The sequence below is a fragment of the Tetrahymena thermophila genome (genome assembly GCF_000189635.1).
Source record: "Tetrahymena thermophila SB210 genomic scaffold scf_8254611, whole genome shotgun sequence".
Taxonomy (NCBI): Eukaryota; Ciliophora; class Oligohymenophorea; order Hymenostomatida; family Tetrahymenidae; genus Tetrahymena; species Tetrahymena thermophila.
Window position 1 is genome coordinate 264,488 of NW_002476381.1, and position 25,265 is coordinate 289,752.

General features: G+C 23.0%; 4 protein-coding genes across 4 annotated transcripts; all 4 read left to right on the forward strand. All coding sequences in view use genetic code 6, as the record gives it.

The window, feature by feature from the left end:
• Positions 1-1,210: 1,210 nt before the first annotated feature.
• Positions 1,211-12,608, forward strand: TTHERM_00479090 (zinc finger, lsd1 subclass family protein; the record flags this gene model as incomplete). The annotated part of the gene is made up of 5 exons (XM_001017418.3): positions 1,211-6,287; positions 6,546-8,051; positions 8,371-10,566; positions 10,621-12,436; positions 12,491-12,608. 5 exons carry the CDS (start codon positions 1,211-1,213, stop codon positions 12,606-12,608), a joined length of 10,713 nt encoding a protein of 3,570 aa, XP_001017418.3.
• Positions 12,609-16,903: 4,295 nt separating this feature from the next.
• Positions 16,904-17,344, forward strand: TTHERM_000479100 (hypothetical protein; the record flags this gene model as incomplete). The annotated part of the gene is made up of 1 exon (XM_012797945.1): positions 16,904-17,344. The coding sequence occupies one exon, from the start codon at positions 16,904-16,906 to the stop codon at positions 17,342-17,344; it is 441 nt and encodes a 146-aa protein (XP_012653399.1).
• Positions 17,345-18,942: 1,598 nt separating this feature from the next.
• Positions 18,943-20,619, forward strand: TTHERM_00480110 (hypothetical protein; the record flags this gene model as incomplete). Its single annotated transcript, XM_001017421.1, has 3 exons — positions 18,943-19,096; positions 19,877-19,934; positions 20,235-20,619. 3 exons carry the CDS (start codon positions 18,943-18,945, stop codon positions 20,617-20,619), a joined length of 597 nt encoding a protein of 198 aa, XP_001017421.1.
• A 2,103-nt stretch (positions 20,620-22,722) lies between these two features.
• On the forward strand, positions 22,723-24,324 carry TTHERM_000480149 (oxalate/formate antiporter protein; the record flags this gene model as incomplete). Its single annotated transcript, XM_012797946.1, has 7 exons — positions 22,723-22,758; positions 22,819-22,868; positions 23,121-23,210; positions 23,268-23,357; positions 23,604-23,693; positions 23,909-23,998; positions 24,231-24,324. 7 exons carry the CDS (start codon positions 22,723-22,725, stop codon positions 24,322-24,324), a joined length of 540 nt encoding a protein of 179 aa, XP_012653400.1.
• Between the last annotated feature and the right edge of the window lie 941 nt (positions 24,325-25,265).

Here is a 25,265-nt window from a genome sequence, read left to right on the forward strand (position 1 = left end):
CATAGTGAAGTTAATAAAATGTATTAAAGGCCTAATTTATTATTATACTTGATTTATTATTTTATCAAAAGAGTAAATTTTTTAAAGAAATTTAATTAATTTATAAAAATATAGATTTCCTAATGAATAGATTAATTGATGATTAAAAATGATCTCAATAATTTCTTTAATTTGTGGTTAACTTTTGTTATTAATCTAATTATTTTTTTTACAAATTTAAAAGCTTGATTAATGCAAAATTAACAAAAAAATTATGATTCCTTGAATCAAAATATAGAGTTACCCTTTTTGCTTGAAAGAAATTTTTAATTATAATAATTAATTGATAAAAAAATTGAATACAGACGACATACTCTAGTAAAATGGCCTAATTTCAACTAAAATCATAAATAAGTATGTTAAAAATATTTATTTAAAAAGATTATTAACATATTTTTCTAAATTAATAGTATTTTTGTATATAATATCATATTCGTTTGTTCACACACTAAGAAGCGATGGAATTAAGTTGCATAAGTAAATGCCATTTTTTTAGAACTAAATTATTTTTATCACAATTTTTGAAATATTTTAATCGCTTATCTTGTAATAGAAATTTAAGACTAATATTCCAGCTTTTTATAACAAAAAAATGTGATAAATAAAAAAGTATAAGCTTAAATATGAAATAAGAATAGTTTTTTTTTTTTTGAAGTAACAATTTTTTCTAGAAATTGGATTGAATTAAATGTTATATATCTTAAATTGAATTTCATTTGAGAAATAATCAAATAAATTTTTCATCTTAATATTTTTAAACATAGAAAAGTTATTTAAATATAATACAATGGAGATCAAATATTAAAATTTTCTTTTTTATAAACTAAAAATTTTTAAAATTAAAAGAACATGCAATATTACCGAATTCTATTTTTCAAACAAATAAAGATGTAGGATGTAATTTGATACATATTTTATATAATAAATAACTTAATGCATCTACTTTAGTTAAAATAAAAAATTAAAAGCCCTTTAAAATAACTCATTTTATTTTTACATCCTACATACTTTAAGCAATTTGGTTTAATTTTTTAATTAAAAAAATTTCATATAATAATAAATTCTATATATTATTAGAAAAGAAAATCAAAGAAATCTTGGTCTTTTTTGTGGCAATAACTGTAATTGTATTCTTGGTGGATGTAGTTCTTGTATAGGTAGCAATTATTATATGAGTGGCGGAGATTGTTATCTTTGCGATACATCGTGTTCAACTTGTAATGGAGGATCCTCAACTAATTGTTTGACTTGTCCTACTGGTAAATATTTATTTGCCAATAAATCATGCAATACTTGTAATGTGAGCAATGGATACTATATAAATGGAACATAGTGTATTGCTTGCGATCCCTCATGTTAAACTTGTAATGGATCATCTGCAACAAATTGTTTGACCTGTTCTTCTAGTAAATATTTAACTGCAAATAATTAATGTATTGCTTGCGATACCTCATGCTCAACTTGTAATGGAGGTTCATCAACAAATTGTTTGACTTGCCCTTCTGGTAAGTATTTATTTGCCAATAAATCATGCAACACTTGTAATATAAGCAATGGTTATTATATTAGTGGAATTTAGTGTATTCCTTGTGATCCATCATGCTCAACTTGTAATGGATCATCTGCAACAAATTGTTTAACTTGTCCTTCTGGCAAATATTTGTTTGCAAATTACTCATGTAATGTTTGTAATACTAGTAGTGGATTTTATATAAGTGGAATTTAGTGTATTTCTTGCGATCCTTCATGTGCCACTTGTAATGGATCATCTTCAACTAGTTGCCTAACATGTCCTTCAAGCAAATATTTATTTGCAAACAACTCATGTAATATTTGTAATACTACTAGTGGTTTTTATATAAGTGGAATTCAGTGTATTGCTTGTGATTCTACATGTACTACATGCAACGGATAATCTCCAACAAATTGCTTGACTTGTCCTTCTGGTAAATATTTATTTGCAAATAACTCATGCAATGTTTGTAATACGACTAACGGTTTTTATATAAGTGGAATTTAGTGTATTCCTTGTGACACTTCATGTGCTACTTGTAATGGATCATCTGCAACAAATTGTTTGACTTGTCCTTCTGGTAAATATTTATTTGCAAATAACTCATGTAATGTTTGTAATACTAGTAGTGGCTTTTATATAAGTGGAATTTAGTGTATTGTTTGTGATCCTTCATGTGCTACTTGTAATGGATCTTCCACAACAAAATGTTTGACTTGTCCTTCTGGTAAATATTTATTTGCAAACAACTCATGTAATGTTTGTAATACTACTAGCGGTTTTTATATAAATGGAATTTAGTGTATTTCTTGTGATCCTTCATGTGCTACTTGTAATGGACCATCTGCGACAAATTGTATGACTTGTCCTTCTGGCAAATATTTATTTGCAAACAACTCATGTAATGTTTGTAATACTACTAGCGGTTTTTATATAAATGGAATTTAGTGTATTGCTTGCGATCCTTCATGTGCTACTTGTAATGGATCATCTCCAACAAATTGTTTGACTTGTCCTTCTGGTAAATATCTATTTGCAAATAACTCATGTAATATTTGTAATACTACTAGCGGTTTTTATATAAATGGAATTTAGTGTATTTCTTGTGATCCTTCATGTGCTACTTGTAATGGACCATCTGCGACAAATTGTATGACTTGTCCTTCTGGCAAATATTTATTTGCAAACAACTCATGTAATGTTTGTAATACTACTAGCGGTTTTTATATAAATGGAATTTAGTGTATTGCTTGCGATCCTTCATGTGCTACTTGTAATGGATCATCTGCAACAAATTGTATGACTTGTCCTAATGGCAAATATTTATTTACAAATAACTCTTGTGATAATTGTAATACTAGTAATGGCTATTATATTAGCGGAATTTAGTGTATTGCTTGTGATCCTTCATGTGCTACTTGTAATGGACCATCTGCAACAAATTGTATGACTTGTCCTTCTGGCAAATATTTATTTGCAAACAACTCATGTAATGTTTGTAATACTACTAGCGGTTTTTATATAAATGGAATTTAGTGTATTGCTTGTGATCCTTCATGTGCTACTTGTAATGGATCATCTGCAACAAATTGTTTGACTTGTCCTTCTGGTAAATATCTATTTGCAAATAACTCATGTAATGTTTGTAATACTATTAGTGGCTTTTATATAAGTGGAATATCGTGTATTTCTTGTGATCCTTCATGTGCTACTTGTAATGGACCATCTGCGACAAATTGTATGACTTGTCCTTCTGGCAAATATTTATTTGCAAACAACTCATGTAATGTTTGTAATACTACTAGCGGTTTTTTAATAAATGGAATTTAGTGTATTGCTTGCCATCCTTCATGTGCTACTTGTAATGGATCATCTGCAACAAATTGTATGACTTGTCCTAATGGCAAATATTTATTTACTAATAACTCTTGTGATATTTGTAATACTAGCAATGGCTATTATATTAGCGGAATTTAGTGCATTTCTTGCGATCCCTCATGCTAAACTTGCAATGGATCATCTAAAACTAATTGTTTGACTTGCCCTTCTGGTAAATATTTATTTGCAAATAACTCATGTAATATTTGTAATACTAGTAATGGTTATTATATAAGTGGAATATAGTGTATTTCTTGTGATCCTTCATGTGCTACTTGTAATGGACCATCTGCGACAAATTGTATGACTTGTCCTAATGGCAAATATTTATTTACAAATAACTCTTGTGATAATTGTAATACTAGTAATGGCTATTATATTAGCGGAATTTAGTGTATTGCTTGTGATCCTTCATGTCAAACTTGTATTGGATCATCTGCAACAAATTGTTTGACCTGTCCTTCTGATAAATATTTATTTGCAAATAAATCTTGTGATGTTTGTAATATTAGCAGTGGCTTTTATGTAAACGGAATTTAGTGTATTTCTTGCGATCCTTCATGTGCCACTTGTAATGGAAGTTCTAATACTAATTGTTTAACATGCCCACCAGGAAAATATTTATTTTAAAATAATTCATGCAATAATTGCAATGTAAGTGGTGGATATTTTATTAGTGGAAATAATTGTATAGCATGCGATTCATCATGTGCTACATGCTAAGGAAACACATAAACAAGTTGTTTGACTTGTCCGACTGGAAAATATTTACTTTTGGATAATTCATGTCAAAGTTGTATAGTAAATAATGGTTTTTTTATAAGCGGAAATAATTGTTTGCAGTGCGATCCAACTTGTTAAACTTGTAATGGTCCTTCACCAAATAACTGCATTTCCTGTCAAATTGGTTAGTATTTATTTAAAAATAATACTTGTTAATAAGCTTGTAATATTAATAACGGGTATTATATTAATGGAAATAATTGTTTATAATGTGATTCAAGCTGTTTAACTTGTAACGGTCCCACTTCAAATAATTGCCTATCATGTTTATCTGGTTAATTTCTATTTTAGGATTATTCTTGCTCATCAAATTGCAATGTTAATAATGGATATTATATTGATGGGACTAATTGTTTAAAATGCCATTCGAGTTGTTTGACTTGTGATGGTCCTTCTTCAAATAATTGTCTTTCATGTGCCTTAGGTTAGTACATATTCAAGAATAAATCTTGCTCACTAATCTGCTAGACTAATGGTTATTATATAGATGGAATTAATTGTTTAGAATGTAATTCAAGCTGTTTAACATGTAATGGTCCATATTTAAATAATTGCCTATCATGCCAACCAGGCTAGTATTTATTTTAGAATAATACTTGTTCATCTTATTGTGATACTAATAATGGATATTATTAGTTTAACAGCTAATGCCTTCTCTGTGATCCATCTTGTTAAACATGTAATGGACCAACTTCAGTAAGCTGCTTGTCATGCCCTTCTGGAAACTTTTTATATGCTAATAATTCATGTCAATCTAACTGTAATACTAGTTATGGATATTTTATATAAGGAAATAATTGTATAGCTTGCGATTCTTCATGCTAGTCTTGCTCAGGACCCTTATCTACAAGCTGCTTAACATGCTTTTCTGGGACCTATTTGCACAATGATAATTCATGCAAACCTTGTAATATAAATGAAAGTTATTTTATCAGTTAAAATAAGTGTATTTAATGTAGTTCATCATGTTAAACTTGTAATGGATCTTAAGTAACTAATTGCTTGACATGTAAATCTGGTCTCTATCTCTATCCTGACAACTCTTGCTAAGTATGTGATATAACTAATAAATAATTTTTAGATACATAATAAATATGCAGAAACTGTCATTCTTCATGCTTTACATGTAATGGTCCAAATGTTAACTAATGTTTGACTTGCCCAGCTGGATAGAATCTATATCCAGATAATAGCTGTAAGATATGTAATATTTAGAATCAGTAATATTTAGATAATTAAAGTATATGCAGATAGTGTGATTCTTCTTGCTAAACATGCAACGGATAGCAATAAACTTCTTGTACAAGCTGCATATCTGGAACCTATTTATATCCTGATAACAGCTGCAATATTTGCAATACTTCTAATTAATAATATTTAGATACTTAAAATATATGTAAATCTTGTGATCCTTCTTGTTTGACATGCAGTGGACCCTAAGCTACTTAATGCTTAACTTGCTTAAGTGGAAATTATTTATTCCCTGACAATAGCTGTAATATATGTAAAATAAGTAATAAGTAATATTTAGATAGTGCATAAATTTGCAGGTCCTGTGATCCTAGTTGCTTAACTTGTAATGATTAAACTCCATAGTCATGTACAAGCTGTCCAACAGGCACTAATTTATATCCTGATAATAGTTGTTAAAAATGTGATATTGCTAATAAGTAATACCTAGATAACTCTAATATATGCAGATACTGTGATCATACTTGCTTAACATGCAATAATTCTTCACCTAAATCTTGTCTAACCTGCCCTTTAGGAACTTACTTATATCCAGATTAAAGTTGTAACACTTGCGATACAGCAAATCAATTTTATTTAGATAGTTAATAGATTTGTAGATAATGTGATTCATCTTGCTAAACTTGTAATGGGTAATCAGCAAATTCATGCTTAACTTGTACTTTAGGAACTAATTTATATCCGGATCGCAGCTGTAAATTTTGTGATATAAGCAAAAAATATTATTTAGATAGCTAGTATATTTGTTAATAATGTGATACTTCTTGTTAAACCTGCAATGGCCCTACTTCAACTTCATGCTTGACTTGCCCCTAAAGTGAAAGTAAATAAATAAATTTTTTATTATTTTAATAAGTCTAAATTAATTCATTACTATAAATTTAAATGAGTAAAATTGAATTTAAAAAGTTTTTTAATTAATTATTAACCATTAACCATTACTTTTTTTGTTATTCGGATTTTTATAAAAATTTTATTTTTTGATAATAAAATATCAAGTTTATAAAAAAAATTTCCCAAAATTTTTATCGATCTTTCATCTTTCTTACATATTGTATAAAATTTTTTATAAATTTAAAAGATGCTAAATTTTACTTATATCCAGATAATTCTTGTAATAGTTGTGATTTAACTAACGGTTAATATTTAGATGCAGCAAATATATGTAGGTAATGTGATATATCTTGTAAAACATGTAATGGTTCGGCTCCTACTTAGTGTTTAACTTGCCCATCAGGGACAAATTTGTTTCCAGATTTTAGCTGTAAAGTTTGTAATATTAAAAATTAGTATTATTTAGATCAACTATAGATTTGTAGACAATGTCATCCTTCATGCTTAACTTGCAATGGATAGTCTTAAAATCAGTGCTTAAGCTGCTTACCAGGAACTAACTTATTTCCTGATAATAGCTGCTAAGTTTGTTAAATAAATAATTAATATTTTTTAGATTCATCAAATATTTGCAATTAGTGTGATTCATCTTGCTTGACATGTAATGGATTTTAGCCTAATTAATGCTTAAGTTGTCCAAATGGAAAATATTTATATCCTGATAATACATGCTAAACATGTAATTTAAATAATAAATAGTATTTAGATGCATATTAAATTTGTAGATCTTGTGATTCTACTTGCTTAACTTGCACAGGATCATCAAAAAATCAATGCTCAAGCTGCCCTCCTGGGACAAATTTATTCTAAGATAATACTTGTTCAGTATGTAAAACAAATAATCAATTTTATATAGATTAAAATACTATTTGTAAGCCATGTGACTCTTCTTGCCAAACTTGTAGTGGACCCTCATCAACTGAGTGTATAACATGCCCAAATGGAAAAAATTTATATCCAGATAATAGCTGCTAAGTATGTAACACAGATAATCTTTAATATTTAGATTAAAATAATATTTGTAGATCTTGTGACTTAACATGCTAAACTTGTAATGGACCTACAGCAAATTCTTGTTTAAAATGTCCTACAGGGTCTAATTTATATCCTGATTATAGTTGCAAAGGATGCAACATAAATAAACAATAATTCTTGGACTAGAATTAAATTTGTAGAAGTTGTGATCCATCATGTTAAACATGTAATGGATAGCTAGCTACTTAATGCCTAAGTTGTCCTTCAGGAACCAACTTATATCCAGATAACAGTTGCAAGTTTTGTGATTTAAGCAAATAATAATTTTTAGATTCAAACTAAATTTGCAGATCTTGTGATCCTTCTTGCTACACTTGCTCTGGATAAACAGCTTAGCAATGCTTAAGCTGTAATCCAGGTAATAATTTGTTTCCAGATAATAGCTGCAAAATTTGTGATATAAGTAACAAATAATATATAGATTCTAATTAGATATGCAGATAATGTGATTCTTCTTGCTAAACATGTAATGGATCTTCAGCTAATTAGTGTTTAAGTTGTCCATCTGGCAAAAATTTATATCCAGACTTTTCATGTAAATATTGTAATACGAACAATATGTAATATTTAGATTAAAACAATATTTGCAGAAGCTGTGATTCTTCTTGCTAAACTTGTAATGGATCTACTCCATAATCGTGTTTAAGTTGTCCATCAGGTAATTTATATGAAAAATTATTGAAACACAAATATTTATCAAATTATTTTTCATTTTTTTATTCATCATATATATTTAATTTTGCATTGTAAGTTTAATGATATACTGACTCTTATTAATTAGCACATCATATCCCAATACTATATCAAAAAATTAATTTTAGCATATTATATTTCTAAAAAATTTTAAATTAAAACCATGCTCTATTTATCAAATGAGTATACCGTAATTTCAAAGAAAAAATGCAAAAATTAAATAATGTTAAATATTCATTTAATTTTAAATATGAGATTTAGATTAAAATTTTGTAAAATATTAGGTACTAATTTATTTCCAGACAATTCTTGCAAATTTTGCGATGTAAGTAATCAACTTTATTTAGACTAATCTAAGGTCTGTAGATCTTGCCACTCAAGTTGTTAAACATGTAGCGGACCTACTAAAAATGAATGTTTGACTTGTCCAAACGGGACTTATCTTTATCCAGATAATTCATGCTAACTATGTTAAACCAACAATTAGCAGTATTTAGATAGTTCTAACATTTGTAGATAATGTGATCCTTCATGCTTAACATGTAATGGATCTTCTTTAAATTCTTGTGTCACTTGTCATCCAAATAATTCACTTTATCCTGATTTTAGTTGTAGTTTTTGTGACATAAGCAAATCCTTTTACTTAGATTCAAATAATATTTGTAGATAATGTCATAGCACATGCTTAACTTGCTCTGGACCTTAAAGTACTCAATGCTTAAGTTGCCCTAATGGATAAAATCTTTTTCCAAATAATTCATGTAATGTATGCAATGTTTCTAATTAATATTTTATTGATTCTAACAAAATATGTTAAGCCTGTGATTCTAGCTGCTAAACATGTAGTGGACCAAACAATACAGATTGTTTAACATGTGCTACAGGAAAATATTTTTATCCTGATAAGACCTGTAATGTATGCAGCACTAATAATAAATTTTATCTTGATAGCAATTAAATATGCCAATAATGTGATAGCTCATGCAAAACATGTAATGGATTAACTAAAAATTCATGTGAATCATGCCCCTTAGGGACGACACTTTACCCAGATTATTCATGTTAGTTCTGTGATACATCCAATCAATTTTATATAGATTCTAAGAATTTTTGTTAAAAATGTGATTTAAGTTGTCAAACCTGCTCTGGGTAAACCAATAAACAATGTTTAAGTTGTCCTGCTAATACTTACTTATATCCAGATAATTCTTGTAATTAATGCAATACTTAGAACTAGTATTTTGTAGATAAAAATTAAATTTGTTAAAAATGTGATAGCTCATGTCTTACTTGCAATGGATTGCTAAATAATAACTGCACATCATGCAAAGATGGTTTTTATTTAGATAAAAATAATACTTGCAAGCCTTGTGATTCAACCTGCTTAACTTGTAATGACTCAGGTAAAAATAGCTGCTTGACTTGCCAGAGTGGATAAAATATTTTTTATGATAAATCTTGTAATATTTGTCAAATAAGTAATAAATATTTTATTGATAGCTCACTAATTTGTCAGAAATGTCATCCTACTTGCTTAACTTGCAACGGCTTACTTTAAAATAATTGCTTATCTTGCTAAGATGGGCTATACTTAGATTCCACAAATTAATGCTAGCCATGCGATTCCTCATGCTCAACTTGTAATGGCCCTAGTCCATCATAATGTTTAAAATGTAAACCAGGATTTAATTTTTATCCTGATGGGCTTTGTAAGTATTGTGATTTATCAAATAAATATTTCTTAGCTAACTAAAAAATCTGCTAATAATGTTCACCTAATTGTTAAACTTGTAATGGGCCTCTAACAACAGACTGTTTAAAATGTATAAGTGGAATGACTAAATTTCCAGATTAAACTTGTAATTTCTGTGATACAAATAATAAAAAATTCATAGATACTAATTAAATATGTCAAAACTGTGACTCGTCTTGTTTAACATGCAAAGGTTTATCATCAACTGATTGTACTTCTTGTAATTTAGGATAGAATTTATATCCTAATAATTCCTGTTAATTTTGTAACCTAAATAATTAATAATATTTGGATAGCACAAATGTTTGTAGATCATGTGATAAATCTTGCTAAAAATGTAATGGTCCATTGAAAAATCAGTGCATATCTTGCGTTTTAGGATTAACTCTTTACCCTGATAACTCTTGTTAGATTTGTGATATAAATAATAAATAATTTATAGATAATAATAACATATGCTAATAATGTGATAATTCTTGTTAAAAATGTAGTGGTCCTTCTAATACAAATTGTATTGAATGTGCATATGGATTGAGCTTTTAAAGTGATACCACTTGTAAATTTTGCAATACTTCAAATGGATTCTTTGTTGATTAAAATAACTATTGCAAAAATTGTGATTAAAATTGCATTACTTGTAAAAATAATAAATAATGTACTAAGTGTGTATCTAATTTCACACTATTTAATGGAATGTGCTTTGACTGTTAACCTGGAACTTATATAGGTAAAGATTTTTTATTTTATATTTCTTCTTTAATTAAATATTTTATTATTTTAGATTCTACAACTATGAGCTGCTAGAGCTGTAATATAAAATGTAAGACTTGCTTTGGAGGTCTAGAAACATAATGTATCCAATGTGCTAATCCATCCTAATTTTTTGATTAAAATAATTATTGTGTTGATTCTTGCTAAGATGGGTATATCAAGAATCCAAACACAAATAAATGTTAGAAGTGTTTGTATTATACAGCTAATTTTTAAAAAGCTATTTGCGTTTTGGAATGCCCAGATCAGTTTTATGCAGATTCTAATAATATTTGTTAGAAATGTGGAAATAATTGTAAACATTGCATAGATTAGCTAACATGTATAGAGTGTAATGAGAATTACAGTTTTAAAAGTTAAATTTTAAGAGAGTGTGATTTTTGTTAAGCAGATGAATATAAAGACGATAATAATGTTTGCTAAAAATGTGAAATATTAAATTGTTAAACTTGTTAGAGTAAAAGTATTTGCCATACCTGTGCAATAGGATATAAAAATAAATAAACATATTGTGAATATGATTAAAGATATGATCACTATACTTGCTCTTATTCAACTTAAGAATAATGTGAATCAGAATTGAATTTAATTACAAAGGTTGATACAAGTATGCAATCTGTATAAATTACTTCATTTGGAATACAAACTGCAAATGCTATATTATTTGCATAAGGAACATAGTTTTTATATTCTCTTTAGATTCAACAAATGATAGGAAATATAAAATTTTCAGATTAATTTAAAACATTAAGCCTCGGTTAAACTTTTATTGATTTAAATTACTAAATGAATATTTTAAGTATTATTCCCAATCCAATAAAATCAATGAATACATAAAATTCCAACCAGAATAAATCATCCAATAATTTATAAAGTTAGAGAATACTTGATGAAAATGCATCATCAAGCGATTTAAGAAGAATTGAGTCAATTAATCTCAGTAACCTGTTTTTAAGTGATGCTTTAATTTATTTCTTTATTACTGGAATATTTATCATAATTTTATCCATTTGTAAGTTGCTAAGTAAAAGATTTACCTTTTTTAGTGAGATTGAAGAGAAAAAATACTCATATATAATCAAACTTTAGCTTTTGTTTTCAAACTACATCCTAATATCTATTTTTAATTGTTTTAAAATCTTAGATTTTTCAACAACTCTTCAAATTGTCAGCTTCGCCTTATAAATTGTATACTTGATATGCTATGCTATATTCTTAATATTTTTTTATCTTTAAATCAAGAAATTTGATAGAAAATCTAACATGGCTTTAATTAATAAATATTATATTCTCATTGATAATATTAATATAGAGATTCCTTTTGGAAAATACTTTTGGTTATTTTTTGAAATTAGAAAAATATTAAATATAGCATTTACTTTTTTAATACCTTCAGTGATCTTGTCTCTTTCTTTAGTGATGTCTTTGAATTTAATATTTTTCATTTACATGGTTTATTACAAACCAATTATGTCGTTAATCGAGTAGAGATATTATTATGTATTAGAATTCTTGCAAATATTAATTAATCTAAATATTATTTTAGTCTACAACTTTGATGATGTAAAATTAGCTTGGTCCACAGTCATTAATATTGGAACACTCTTTTTTGTGATATTTGTATATTCAATATTCGTGTCCTATAAAATCATAAAAATAAAATACTGCAAAAAAAGATTTATAGTATCAAAGAATTTATACTATGAAGAAGATGTTAGATAAAAGTAAATCTAATCAATTATAGATAAAAATTAGATGAGAATCAAAGTAAGAAAAGGGGTCTTAAATTAATTAGAAAGTTCATTAAATAACTCCTTAAACACAGAGTAACAACACTTTTTTAAAATAATATTTTTAAATTATTTAATTAAATTAAATAGGAGCAATAATAGTTCAAGGATAGAATACATGGATAACATTCACCAACTATCTATTAAATGGAATAAAAATCCAATATATACTAGAAATGTTGCATTAAAAATCCATAAATAATAATGATCAAACTTAACAAAATTCTTAAGATATTATATTTTGAAGTGTTTTGTTTTATTTGATTATTTATAAAATTGTTTTTTTATTTATTTTATGATGGTATAATTGAAATTATTGATTAAATACACACTATTGTACATATATTTTGGATTGCGCACTTTATGCACAAAATAAATCATAATTTAAAAAATAAGCATTATATGTTCATTAATTAATAAAACCACTTTTTTAAAAATATAGAGTAGATTGATAGCATTTCAAACTGCTTAACATTTCGAGTTTTTCATCTTCAGTGCTTACAAACATTTTCCTACTATTTTTTTATGACATTTGCAAAAATTTCTGCAAAGTAATTTTAAATAAATAAAAAAAACAAATTCTTCAAATTTAAAGGTTAACTCTTATCATATTCTGACTAAACTCAACTTACATAAAATTAACCTTAAATTGAAATATAAAATGTTATTTTTCGCTTAAAGGTTTAGTTTGAATTTATCATATTAATTATTTTCATTCAAGCAAGATTTTTTTTAAAAATTTATTAAAAATTTTAAATTAAAATAAAAAATTTTTTATTTATTTTATTTTTTATGGTTTTAACAAAATTTAATAATATGAAGTAATAAACTAAATTAGATTTAAAACCTAAGATTATAATTGTATTTTTTATAAAATTTTAAATAGTAGTTTAAAATGACATAATTTTAGAATTTTTATTTACATTTTTAAAAATTAAATTTCAAAATGAGAACGATAAACATTCAAAAGTAAGTATCACTTTCAACCAAAAGATATAGTTCTTTTTTATATTTTTCAAATAAAATTTTAATTAACTTGAACAAGAATCATAAAAAATATTCATTTAATTTTTCTAAATATTTAGGAATTAAGTATTAAAAATATTTAATATTTTTACTCCTATTATATCATTTAGTTTTGAATATTAATATTTATTTTAGAAGTAATAATTTTCAAATGTAAATTAAAAAGACAAAACAAAAATAAACCCTATCTAGTTATTTAAGTTAAATAAATAAAGTAAGATTAATAAGATTTAATGATTCATGCATTTCTTTAATCATTAATTGAACATGTAATAACAAATTTCTTTATTTTTAGAACAAAAAAGGATATTTTTTATTATAGTAACAATTCATTTAAGTGATATCTTACGAATTTTATATAAAAAAAACACTATAATATAAAGATAATAATATAATTATTATTTTTCATAAATAAAAAGATAAACCTTAAAATATGTTTATATTATTGATTTTTATATGGTATTTTCATGTATTTATCATCAAAATCAATCTCCTTTGCAATCAAGGGTTAAAGGATAGCAATAAAAACAGTATTTTTTGTTTCAGGTGAATACTAAATAAAAAAGATAAAAATTTTTGATCTAAAAAATAATTTGGGGAAGCTAGTTTGTTTGATATTTATATTTATGTTTTTTAATTTGTAATTTAAAAATAAACATTAATCTCAAGTTTAGTAGCTCTTTATTAATATAAAAGAGTAATCTTATAGATTGATATTACTATTCGCAACACTTAAAATAAAATTTTTATATTAATATTAATTAAGAAAAATAATGGTTTTAGGCATAAGAAACAACTAGTTTTTTTATTTATTCATGAAAATGGGTAGAATTTTTTTGATAAAATAGAAAAATAATTTAAAAAATTCTCGATTGAAGTAAATTTACAATCTTAAAAAAAGAAATTGAGTTATCATACATTATTTATTTAAACATTTACCTAATTTAATTTAATTCAGAAAAAATTGATTAATACATATTTTTTATGTAAGAAAAAATGTGATGATATGATTAAATCTTAAATTTTATTTGGTTTAAAACAAAATATTATATTTTAAGATAATTAATAGTTGGTATTATGACATAATAATATCAATTAATTCTATAACATTAGCATTTGAAAAAGAAAAACTATCTGTTAGAAAAACCCACAAAAGTCATAATATCAATAACCTATACAACAAAAAACTTATAATTTTATATTATGCTGTTTTAGTTTTTTTTTAAATATCTAAAACATTATCACTTATTCAAGAATATCGTAATGAAATATTTTAATTTTTGCTTTTAAAATATATTATGATTATATAAATGACGAAATTTAAATAGTTTTTGTCCACAAAAAATTAAGTCTATCTGTTAGGAAAACCCATAAAAGTCATAATATCAATAAACATATACAACAGAAAACTTATAATTTTATATTAGGTTGTTTTAGTTTTTTTTTTAAAATCTAATACGCAATCACTTATTCAAGAATAATGTAAAGAAAAATTTTAATTTTTGTTTTTAAAATGTATTATGATTATAAAAATGACAAAATTTAAATAATTTTTGTCCAAAAAAAATTAAGTTATCGAATTATTTTCTGTAAATATAAAATCAATCTCAAATTTCTTCTTAGAGTTTTTATAAATTATATCTAAATTGCTATGGATTATAGAAAGTATTTCTCAAATCAATTCAAATTAAGTAAATTAACCCATTTTTTTAAAAATTATTTAGCTAAATAGAAATACATGTCAAAGAGCTAAATTAATAAATGCATTTAAAAACTCTAAATTTGCTTACAAAAAGCAAAATTGGCCTTATTTTAATCCATTTTAATAATTTTTCTTTAGAAAAAAGAATTTCTAATTATAAAAAATATAAAAATTAGAAAAAGGTTAAGTATTAATGAGTGCTAAGTCTTTTATTTCTTCTTCATCGATCATTATGAAATAAATACATTTCCTTTTTTCCATCTTAAATATGTTTAAACCACTCATTAAACATTTGATTGAATTTGTAAGCAAATATTAACTATTACTATAATATACTAGTCAATTTAAATAATATAGAATAAAAAAACATCAAAATATATATATTACTCCTCTAATTAATAGATTTGTTGCATGATAAAGTTTGAAAAATATATTAATGTTGCAATTCAAAATAAAATTTAAAGATAGAAGTTTCCTAAACTAAATTTATTTAAAATAATATGGGTCGATCTTTATAGAATAGAATGGTAGAAATTAGGTAATAAAACATAAAAAAAAAGGTATCTACTCCATCAGTATTGATTACTAACAATAATACTATATACTCTAAAGAAAAATGTAAGAATCAAAAAAGGTTACTCCTTTAGCTTTTGCGTTTATATATTTTATTCAAAATCACTATCAATTTATATTATTCCTATTTTAATTAAAAAATATATTAAACTCATTTATTATAGAAAATAAATTTTTAATCTATCTAAAAATATTGATAAAATTAGATTAATAATCTTTCTTTTTATTATTTATTGGTTAGAAATTGAAAAGTAGATTATTGGAATTAATAGACAGATTAATCAACTTCTATTATTATTAAACTGAAAAATTGATTCAAAATATTGTATTCTTTTCTTATTAAAAACTGATTCTTTTCTTTAAATATTTAATTTAATTTTTAAATGTATATTTATAAATTGCCTGAAGAGAAATCTCTTCTACATTAAATAACGAATTTTATGTATTTAAACAATAAATATAGTAGGATAACATTGTTTAGGCTAAAATAAGAATATTTAGCAATTACATAATCAACAAATTACTTACAATTTTATAAACGTAAAATTTTTTAATTTATTTAAATTATAATAAACTAAGTACAAACTACCTAAAAATAAATAAAATATACAATTATATAAATTTATTTAATATTATATTAAATAAAGATAAATAATTATAGGTGTAACCTATCACTATTTATCTCTCTATTACAAAAAAAATAATCCATAATTTAGAATTTTAATTTACATTTTTTAAAATTAAATTTCAAAATAAGAAAGATAACCTTTCAAAAGTTTCTCAATAAAGATATAGTTATTTTTGTTAATTTGTATAATAAAATTTAATTTACTAGAATAAGAAGCATAAAAATATAAATTATTTTAATTTTATAAAAGTATTAGAGTTATTTAATATTAAAAAATATATGAATATATAAAAATGATCAAAAGTCTTATTTTAATAATTAATTTATCTCCTAATATATCAATTTGTTTGAATTTTGATGGTATTTATTTAAGCGGTAATAATTTTCAAAAGTAGATTAAAAGACAAAAAAATATACGTATCTAGATATTTAAGCTAAATAAATAAAGTAAAATTAATAAGATTTTAAGATAATGCATCTTCTTTAATATTTAAATGATTATATGATTACAAATTTCTTTATTTTTATAAGCTAAAAAGATTATTTTTTTAGTTACTGTTGATTTATTAAAATAATGAATAAATCTAAATTATTTGCTTCCTTAAATAAATGGATTTATTTAAGTGATATCATAAAATTTTAAAAAATAAAACATATTTTAATCTACAAAAAATAAAAATATAATTATAATTTTTCATAAATCAAAAGATAGATCCTAAAATATATTAATAATATTAGTTTTAATATAAGTATCTTCATTTATTTATCAGCGATCAATCTCCTTAGCAATTAAGGACTAAAGCATAGCAGTACATAGAATACCAACCGTCACCATAACCAGTAAGTCCAATATCACAGCAAAGATATCTATTATATTGGTAGTAGTTAAAACTGTTACCGCCACTAGCTTCGCAAGCATTAATACACTTGGTGTTGGCTTTTGTGTAATAGGTAGGAATAGGAGCATTAGTAGTTGATTTTATTCCACTTCCAATCAGCATTGGTACACCTCTGATTTCTTCTGTGGTTTATTTTCTAATATGCTTTTTAGATTCTACAACTGATAGTAAAATTGCAGAAGCGATTATTAATATTACTAAGCTTTTTCTCATTTCTTTTAGATTTACTTATTTTATCTATTAATAAATAATTATAACATTGTTGCTTATTATTTTGTAATTTATAGTAATCAAATTTATAAAACGTATTTCTTTGTATCTTTGTTTCTAATTTATTTTAAAAATGGGTGTTGAAAAAAAAAGTTAAAAAAATTATCCGATTAAGTAAATTTTCAATTTTCACAGTGATAAATTGAGAAAGATACATTATTTATTTATTTATTTATTTGCCTAATCTGATCTAATTAATTTCAAAAACGAAATATGATATTTTAAGCAGATTTTTTATTTTAAAATTTTTGTGTTGATATTTTTAAAGCTTGAATATTATTCAGTTCAAAATATATTACCACATCTTAGGATAATTAAAAGTTGTAATTATGACGTAAAAATATCTATCAATTTTTAAACATAAAGCATTTTAAAAAAATAAAATCTATAGCTTACAGAAGTATTACTATCCATAGCTTATATATCATAGAAAATTTATAATTTTATTTTAAGCTATTTTAATTTTTTTTCTCTTTCAATCTAATGTGCAATCATCCAAGTATAGAATAATGAAATATTTGATTATTTGCTTTGAAAAATATGATGATTATGTCCACTAAAAGTTAAGTTATTAAATTATATCTTATCAAAGCCTTTAAAAATTGCATCTAAATAATGTTATAGAAAGTATTAATAAAACAAATCATATTAAGAAAATGAGTTCACTTTTCTCAACAATTATTTCGCTAAATACAAATACTATGTCTAAGAGATAAATTAAAAATGCATTTAATAACTCAAATTTTGCTTTCAAATATAAAATTAAATTTATTTTAATCCATTTTAATATTTTTCACTAGAAATAAGCATTTCTAAACATCAAAATTATAATCATTAGTTATAAGATTATCTCTAAATTTTTCTTCAGTAATAATGAAACAAATACATCTCCTCTTTTAATCTTTCACCTTAAATATTTTTAATACGCTCATAAAATATTTGATTGAATTAAAAAGCAAATATTAACTATTTATAAAATGCTTTAGTCGATTTAAATGCTTAAATTATATATGATAAAAAATCATCTAAAATATATACAGTACTACTAATTATTAGGTATGTTAGATGATGAATTTATTCTTTTAATTATTTGATATTAAGATATTTTTAATACTGTCTACGCTCTAATATAAGAAAATTATTTAAGTGAGCTCTAGAATTAAATTAATTAATTCAAAAAATTTTTTATAGTTTATTAATCCCCTTATCTAAGACTCTCTAAATGTAAAGAGTGGACTGAATATATAAATATAAAACCATTTAATATAGAAAATAAATTTTTAATCTATAATAAATATTGATAAAATTATATTAATAATGATATTATTGTTATTTATTTGCTAGAAATTGAAAAGTAGAATATTGAAATTAATAGACAGATTAATAAATTTCTATTATTAGACTGAATAACAATACAAAATATTCTATTCTTTTCTTATTAAAAATGATTGACTTATTTATCATTTATTTAATCTATTTTTAAAACTTATGTTTATAAACTGCCTTAAGAGAGATCTCTATTGAATTAAATGACGAATTTGATTTATTTAAGCTATAAGTATAGTAGGATAACACTGTTTAAGACTAAAATAAGAATGGTAAGTATTTACATAATATTTTTATTTTAGGAATATTCAGTAATGCTTGTTTAGCCCATAGAATTCAAGTTTCTATCTTTTTCTTGCATAGATTAATAAACTCTTTCTTAAATACTGAAAAATAAATATTCAAATAATTTAATAAATATCATCATTCTTTTTAACTACTCATTTCTCTAGAAGACTAAAATATTAGCACTTAATTAAATTTAATAAAATTTCTTATAAGCATTCAAAGTCAGCTAATATTTCTCCTAAATATTTTTTCTTTTTTATTACCATTCTAATATGTTTAAGTACTTGGATTAACTTTAGCTATTTCTATTAAATTTGGGATTTTTTACTCATTTAAAAAATAAAAAAACTAAGATGTCCACTTCTTTGTAATTTTTTATACTAACAAATATTTATTTTGCTTTTTAAAATGTATCGAATAAATTAATATTCTATTTTTAATAAACCATTTTAAAGATTTTGAAAAATTTTTTTACATTTTAATGATTGTCAAAAATGACAAATAAGAAAGGAAATTTATGTAACTAATTTAAGAATCATAAACTAAAAGTTAAAAAAAAGTGAATTAATTTCATAAAAATACAAAAACAACTTACTTTTTAGTTTAAAAAATTCTTAAATATTTAAATATTACTTTTTAAAATAAAATAGTCACCATATTATTGCTTATAAAGAATATTTATCATTTATTTTCCTTACTTAAAAAATTTTTTAATTTTCTATTTTGTTTTTTATAAATTTATTTTATTATAAAATTCATTACAGAAAATCATTACCATATATAATAGCAGATTGATTTACGCTCTTTATCTTATCACAGATAGTAAATAAGAATGAAATATTTATTTGTTTAATAATTCTTGAAATATAATAATTTAAACAAAATTTAATAACTTAAATTTTCATTTCTAATTTGATAGAATTTTAAAAATGAATGAAATGTAATTATTTTAACTTTTAATTAGGCAATTAAATTGTTTTTGTTTTAAAATTTTAATATAATTTAAAAAAAAGCACAATAATTTTAGATTATATCAGGAATAGCTATATTAAAATATCCTTAAAAACAAGAAAAATTGCTTTTTCTTTAAAAAAACAAACTAAAAATTGATTAGTTGAGTAGATAGATAAATTGTTTGGTAATCCTCTAATTAACATCACTCTCTATTTATTAACTTTATTTTGTAAATATTGCTGATAAAAGATGTGGTATAAGCGGATTATATTCTTGTGATAGGTAAACAGAATAAATATAACACAACATATAAGCAAATATCACGTACTCTGAATGCTCTAATCTTAGATGCAGTAATTCTACCAAGGTTTAGAAATTTAATCCTATTTCATCTTCGTCACTCTTCTACTTATTTGAGTCTGATAAAAATGTCACTTACAAACTATGTAGGAATAGAATTTAAGGCTATTATCCATTTGCTAAAAAGGTTCCTATTGATTAGAAATGCAGACCAAATTAGAAATACTGCAGTTGGAATCGCACTATAAATTGAGAATTTGATATAAATTATGGGTATTGTATTCCATAAGATAGAGAGTGTTTTTCATATGCTGTTTAGTTATCGGATTTCAATAAAAATTAACCATAACTACCTTTGATAGATTTTTCTTAAGATGATTAAACTTCTAAATTGAATAATATTGAAGATTATCAGAAAGTATTTACTCAATAGTTATTAAAAATTAATAGAATTAATTTTGCTACTGAATACAATAGTTTTCTTCAGCAAAGCCATTTTTTCCACATAGTATTCATGTCAAGAGTGCAAAATAGATGCAGGCAAAAACTCAAAAATACATTAAATGTCTACATAGGTCTAGAAGTAGCTCTTCAAATTTAGACAGCTATAACCATTTTTTCATTCATTTCAATTATTTCATAGTTTTTTATTACTGGCTTAAAGGACTTTGAAGATTTCTAAGATTGCAATAAGTAAACTAAATTTCAAAGTTACTTGCAAAAAAGAATATGCAATCGCAAACACCCACTTGATAGAAAGCTTTATTACATCAAAAAATAATAGTGCATATTATTCAAATTGCACTATATGTTTGTATTTTAAGCTTATATGTACCAATGATTAATGTATTTGGCGACATGATAAACTGTCACTATATAGAGAGTCAAATTGGTGAAGTGATAAACTTTAAAAATCTAAATGGTGATGTTTTTAATTATAATATCTCAACAGCATTTTAGCTCTGACTTTTTTCTGTCTGATCACAGACATTAATTTTTATGTATTTTTTAAAAAAATATTGAGAAAAATTGTTAGAATAATAAAAATTTTGTTTCTAGTAATATATATTTTATTCACTTCTAGAGATTTTAGTTAAATTTAAAAACAAGAGTAACCTCTTGATCCAGATGTAGTAGATTAGTACAAAATTAATAGAAATAATAAAAAAGATCTAGAAAACTATAAAATAGAAAAAAAATCAACCACCTATCTGCTCAAATAAGAATTAAAGTTTCTAAGATATATCAATCATGAACAATTTGAAAGTAAATGAATCTAAATAAAATAATAAAATGACAGATGAACCTGAAAATGCTAAATATGTGCAAAAATTTACTTCTAGAAGTGACAATGTATTTGCAGTCTAATTTAATAACCAAATCAATTAAAGTTAATATTTTGGTAATTGAAAATAAATTACCTAATTAAGAAGCCGAGGAAAAAGAAGATATGAATTCAAATATCAGATTTCTAGAGTCCTCAAATATTTCCTAATTCATACCATAAAATGCTAATGATCACAAAAAAAAGCAATAAAAATATTTTAAAAATGAAGAAGTTAACTAAAATAAAAAAACAGCAAAAACTTAGCCAATTTTTCTAAAGAAAATAATTAAACATAAGACTTAACAAAATAAATAATTAATGATGACTTTTAAATGTAAAAAAAGGACAGTGAAGACATATCTAACAATAATGATTTTCGAACACCCTTAGTATTAATTACCTCTAAAAAATGTAGTAGCGCTGATCCTGTTTAATTAGATTTTTAAATAGTAACACAAAATTTATGAAATATTTTGAAAAATAATATTTAAAAATTTACCATTTATTATAAGTCTAATAATTTGGTAAATATCTATGTTGATTATAGAAATTTATTAATGTTTAATTACACAATTGAATCAAACACCAGATTTCAAAATAGCTCAAAAATATAGTTATTTAATAACTTAAGTTTTATAAATTGTTTTAAAAAATGTTTAATTTTTTTTTAAACGTGTAAAATAAAAAATACATTTTAAGTACAAATTAAAATTTATTTATCAAAATAATTATTTTTAAAACTTGATTTTTTAAATAATATGATATTAAATTAGCTTTAAATAAAATATATAATTGATAAGAATCAAAAGAATATTTAAGTGAGAACACTTTTATAATATTTCTTCCTAAAAGCAAACATTATAAATAATTTTTCATTTCTTATTTTTTGTTTAATTTATTCAAATAAATTCTAAATAAAACCAAATTAATTTTTTAATATTTTTATAATTAAATTAATTTCCATAAATTACTATTTTGAAAAAAAGTAAGAAATTAAGTAAGTAAGTAAGTAAGTAAGTAAAAAAATAAATGATATAATTTGATAACTTTGGCAATCTATAAAATGTAATTATCTATATATTTTTTATTAAAATTATTTAAATTTATTTTTATTAATAAAAAAAGTTTTTAAAATCTTCTCTAAAATCCCATTTAGCTCTCAATATTAATCTTTAGTAAATTTAACTCATTAATATAATAATTTTTCTTTTTTTTAAATTTAATTTTCAAGTTATTTAAAATATTATTTTTGTAAGAGATATTATCATCTATATTCTATCATTTTTAGTTATATAAATATTTCTTTAATTATTTTAACTTATTTTTAACTTTTGGTTTGATTATCAACTAATTAATTTGTTATTTTCTCATCATTTTTTTCTTCTAAATAAAAATAAATAAATTATATCCCATCAATATTTAAAAAGTGGAAATTAAATAAGTAACGAAGTTACATCAGGCCTAGGTCCAGCTTTAGCAAAATGCACTAATCTCGCATATTTGACACTTGAATTCTTGTAAAAACAGTTTATTTGCATTGGATTTTGATATTGTTAAATATAAAATAAAAAAAGTGGAAATTAATTATGTGATGAATGTTTATCAAGCTTAGGTTCAGTTTTAGGAAAGTGTACAAACCTCTCGAATTTGACACTTTTTCTAGGGTATATACAGTTTATTTGTTTTGGATTTTGATTTTTTTTAATATAAAAAGGAATTTAAAATAATTTAATGGAATCTTTTAATTTATTTATTAACTTTTATTTGATTTATTTTTCTTTTTTACTCTGCTTTTTCTTCTTCTTATTTTAGCTCATTCATCTTTTCATTTTCTAATTTTGCTTTGTTAATTAATTAATTAATCAATTTATTTCTTATAATTTCGTATTTCTTCTATAATATTTAAAAAGTAAATGTTAAATTGGTGCAACCGGTGTATAATGCTTAGGTGATGCTTTAGCTAAGTGCATTAACCTCTCAAGTTTGAATCTTGATCTCTAGTAAAAACATTTTATTTGTTTTAAATTTTGATATTTTTAATATCAAAATAAATTTAAAAAAATAAATAACTTTAAATATATTTATTTGCTTATTATTTGAATTATTTTTCTTTTTTATTTAGCTTATTAACTAATTCATTTCTTATTATTTTATTTTTATTTTTTCCTTGTAATCTACTAATTAATAAAATATTTTTTCTTCAAAATATAAAAAGTGGAAATTAAATTGGTTCAATTGGTGCATCAAACTTAGGTTTTACCCTAGCAAAGTGCACTAACCTCACAAGTTTGACACTTTATCTAGGGTAAATACAGTTTATTTGTTTTAAATTTTGATATTTTTTAATATAAAAATGAAATTAAATTAATAAAACTATTTTGATTTATTTGTTTATTAATTTATTTTTTGGCTTTTTATTTGATTTATTTTTCTTTTTTTCGAGTTCTGTTATTTATTGATTCAAAATACTATTTTTAATTTAAACATATTATTTTATCTAATTTTGATTATTAATATACTTTAATTTATTTGAAAAGATTAAACAAAATCTAAGAATCAGAAGTATTGAAAGTAAAGAGCAAGTATCTTAAATCAAAAAGATTAGTTCATTTTTATATAAATTTCTATTGATAATAATTAAATGGTGAAAATAGTACTAATAAATATAAAAATATTTGTAGAATGTATATAAATAATTTATTAAATAATTGAAATTTCAAAAATAAAGTAATTTCTCTAAGAGTCAGCACTCTATCTATACTAAAAATGACCAAAGTCTTCAATAATTTCTAGCAAAGTCTCAAAAAATACAGAATATTCCAAATAATATTCTTAGAAATATTAACAACACTTTTATTCAAGAAAAATAATATTAAAATATTTAATAATTCAGAAAAGAAGAATATTTGAAAGGAAAGAATAGTATTCTTAACAATATTGAGAATATTTAATTGATTTTCAAATTGTAAATTTTTAATTTTTAATAATGTTAAGTTAAAATTTTTGGTTCAACAAAAATGAAAAAAATTATAAAAATTAACTTGAAAATTCTGTCTAAACGACCCTTTTACATTATTTCTCTACTACCAAAAATAAGCAATATCAAAAGCCAAACTTGAGAATTAAACATAAAATTAAATTTTTTATTTAAAATTAAGAGCAATTTCTAATGTTATGAAATTTTTAATGTAATTCTTATTTATACAGCAATAAACAAACGTTATTATATTTTTTTAATAAAAAAAAAGTAAATACATTTTGTGAGCTAAATGACGGTTTCAGCCTTTTTTCTGGAAAAAGTTTTATATCTTCAGCTTTTTTAGCTTTATTAATATTTAATTCTTGAATATTTATGTTTAACTGAACTATTTCGCTCTCATTAAAATAAAATAGAAACTATTAAGTAATAAATAAATTTTAAATTTCTGAATAAATTAATTTTTGTAAATTACTTATTTTTGTTTGAAGTCGAATTTATTTTTAAATGAGCAATCATAAACTGAAGATTATCAGATATAGTAAATACAAGATGAAATATGACTTTTTTTTGTAAAATTTTAATTCTTATCATA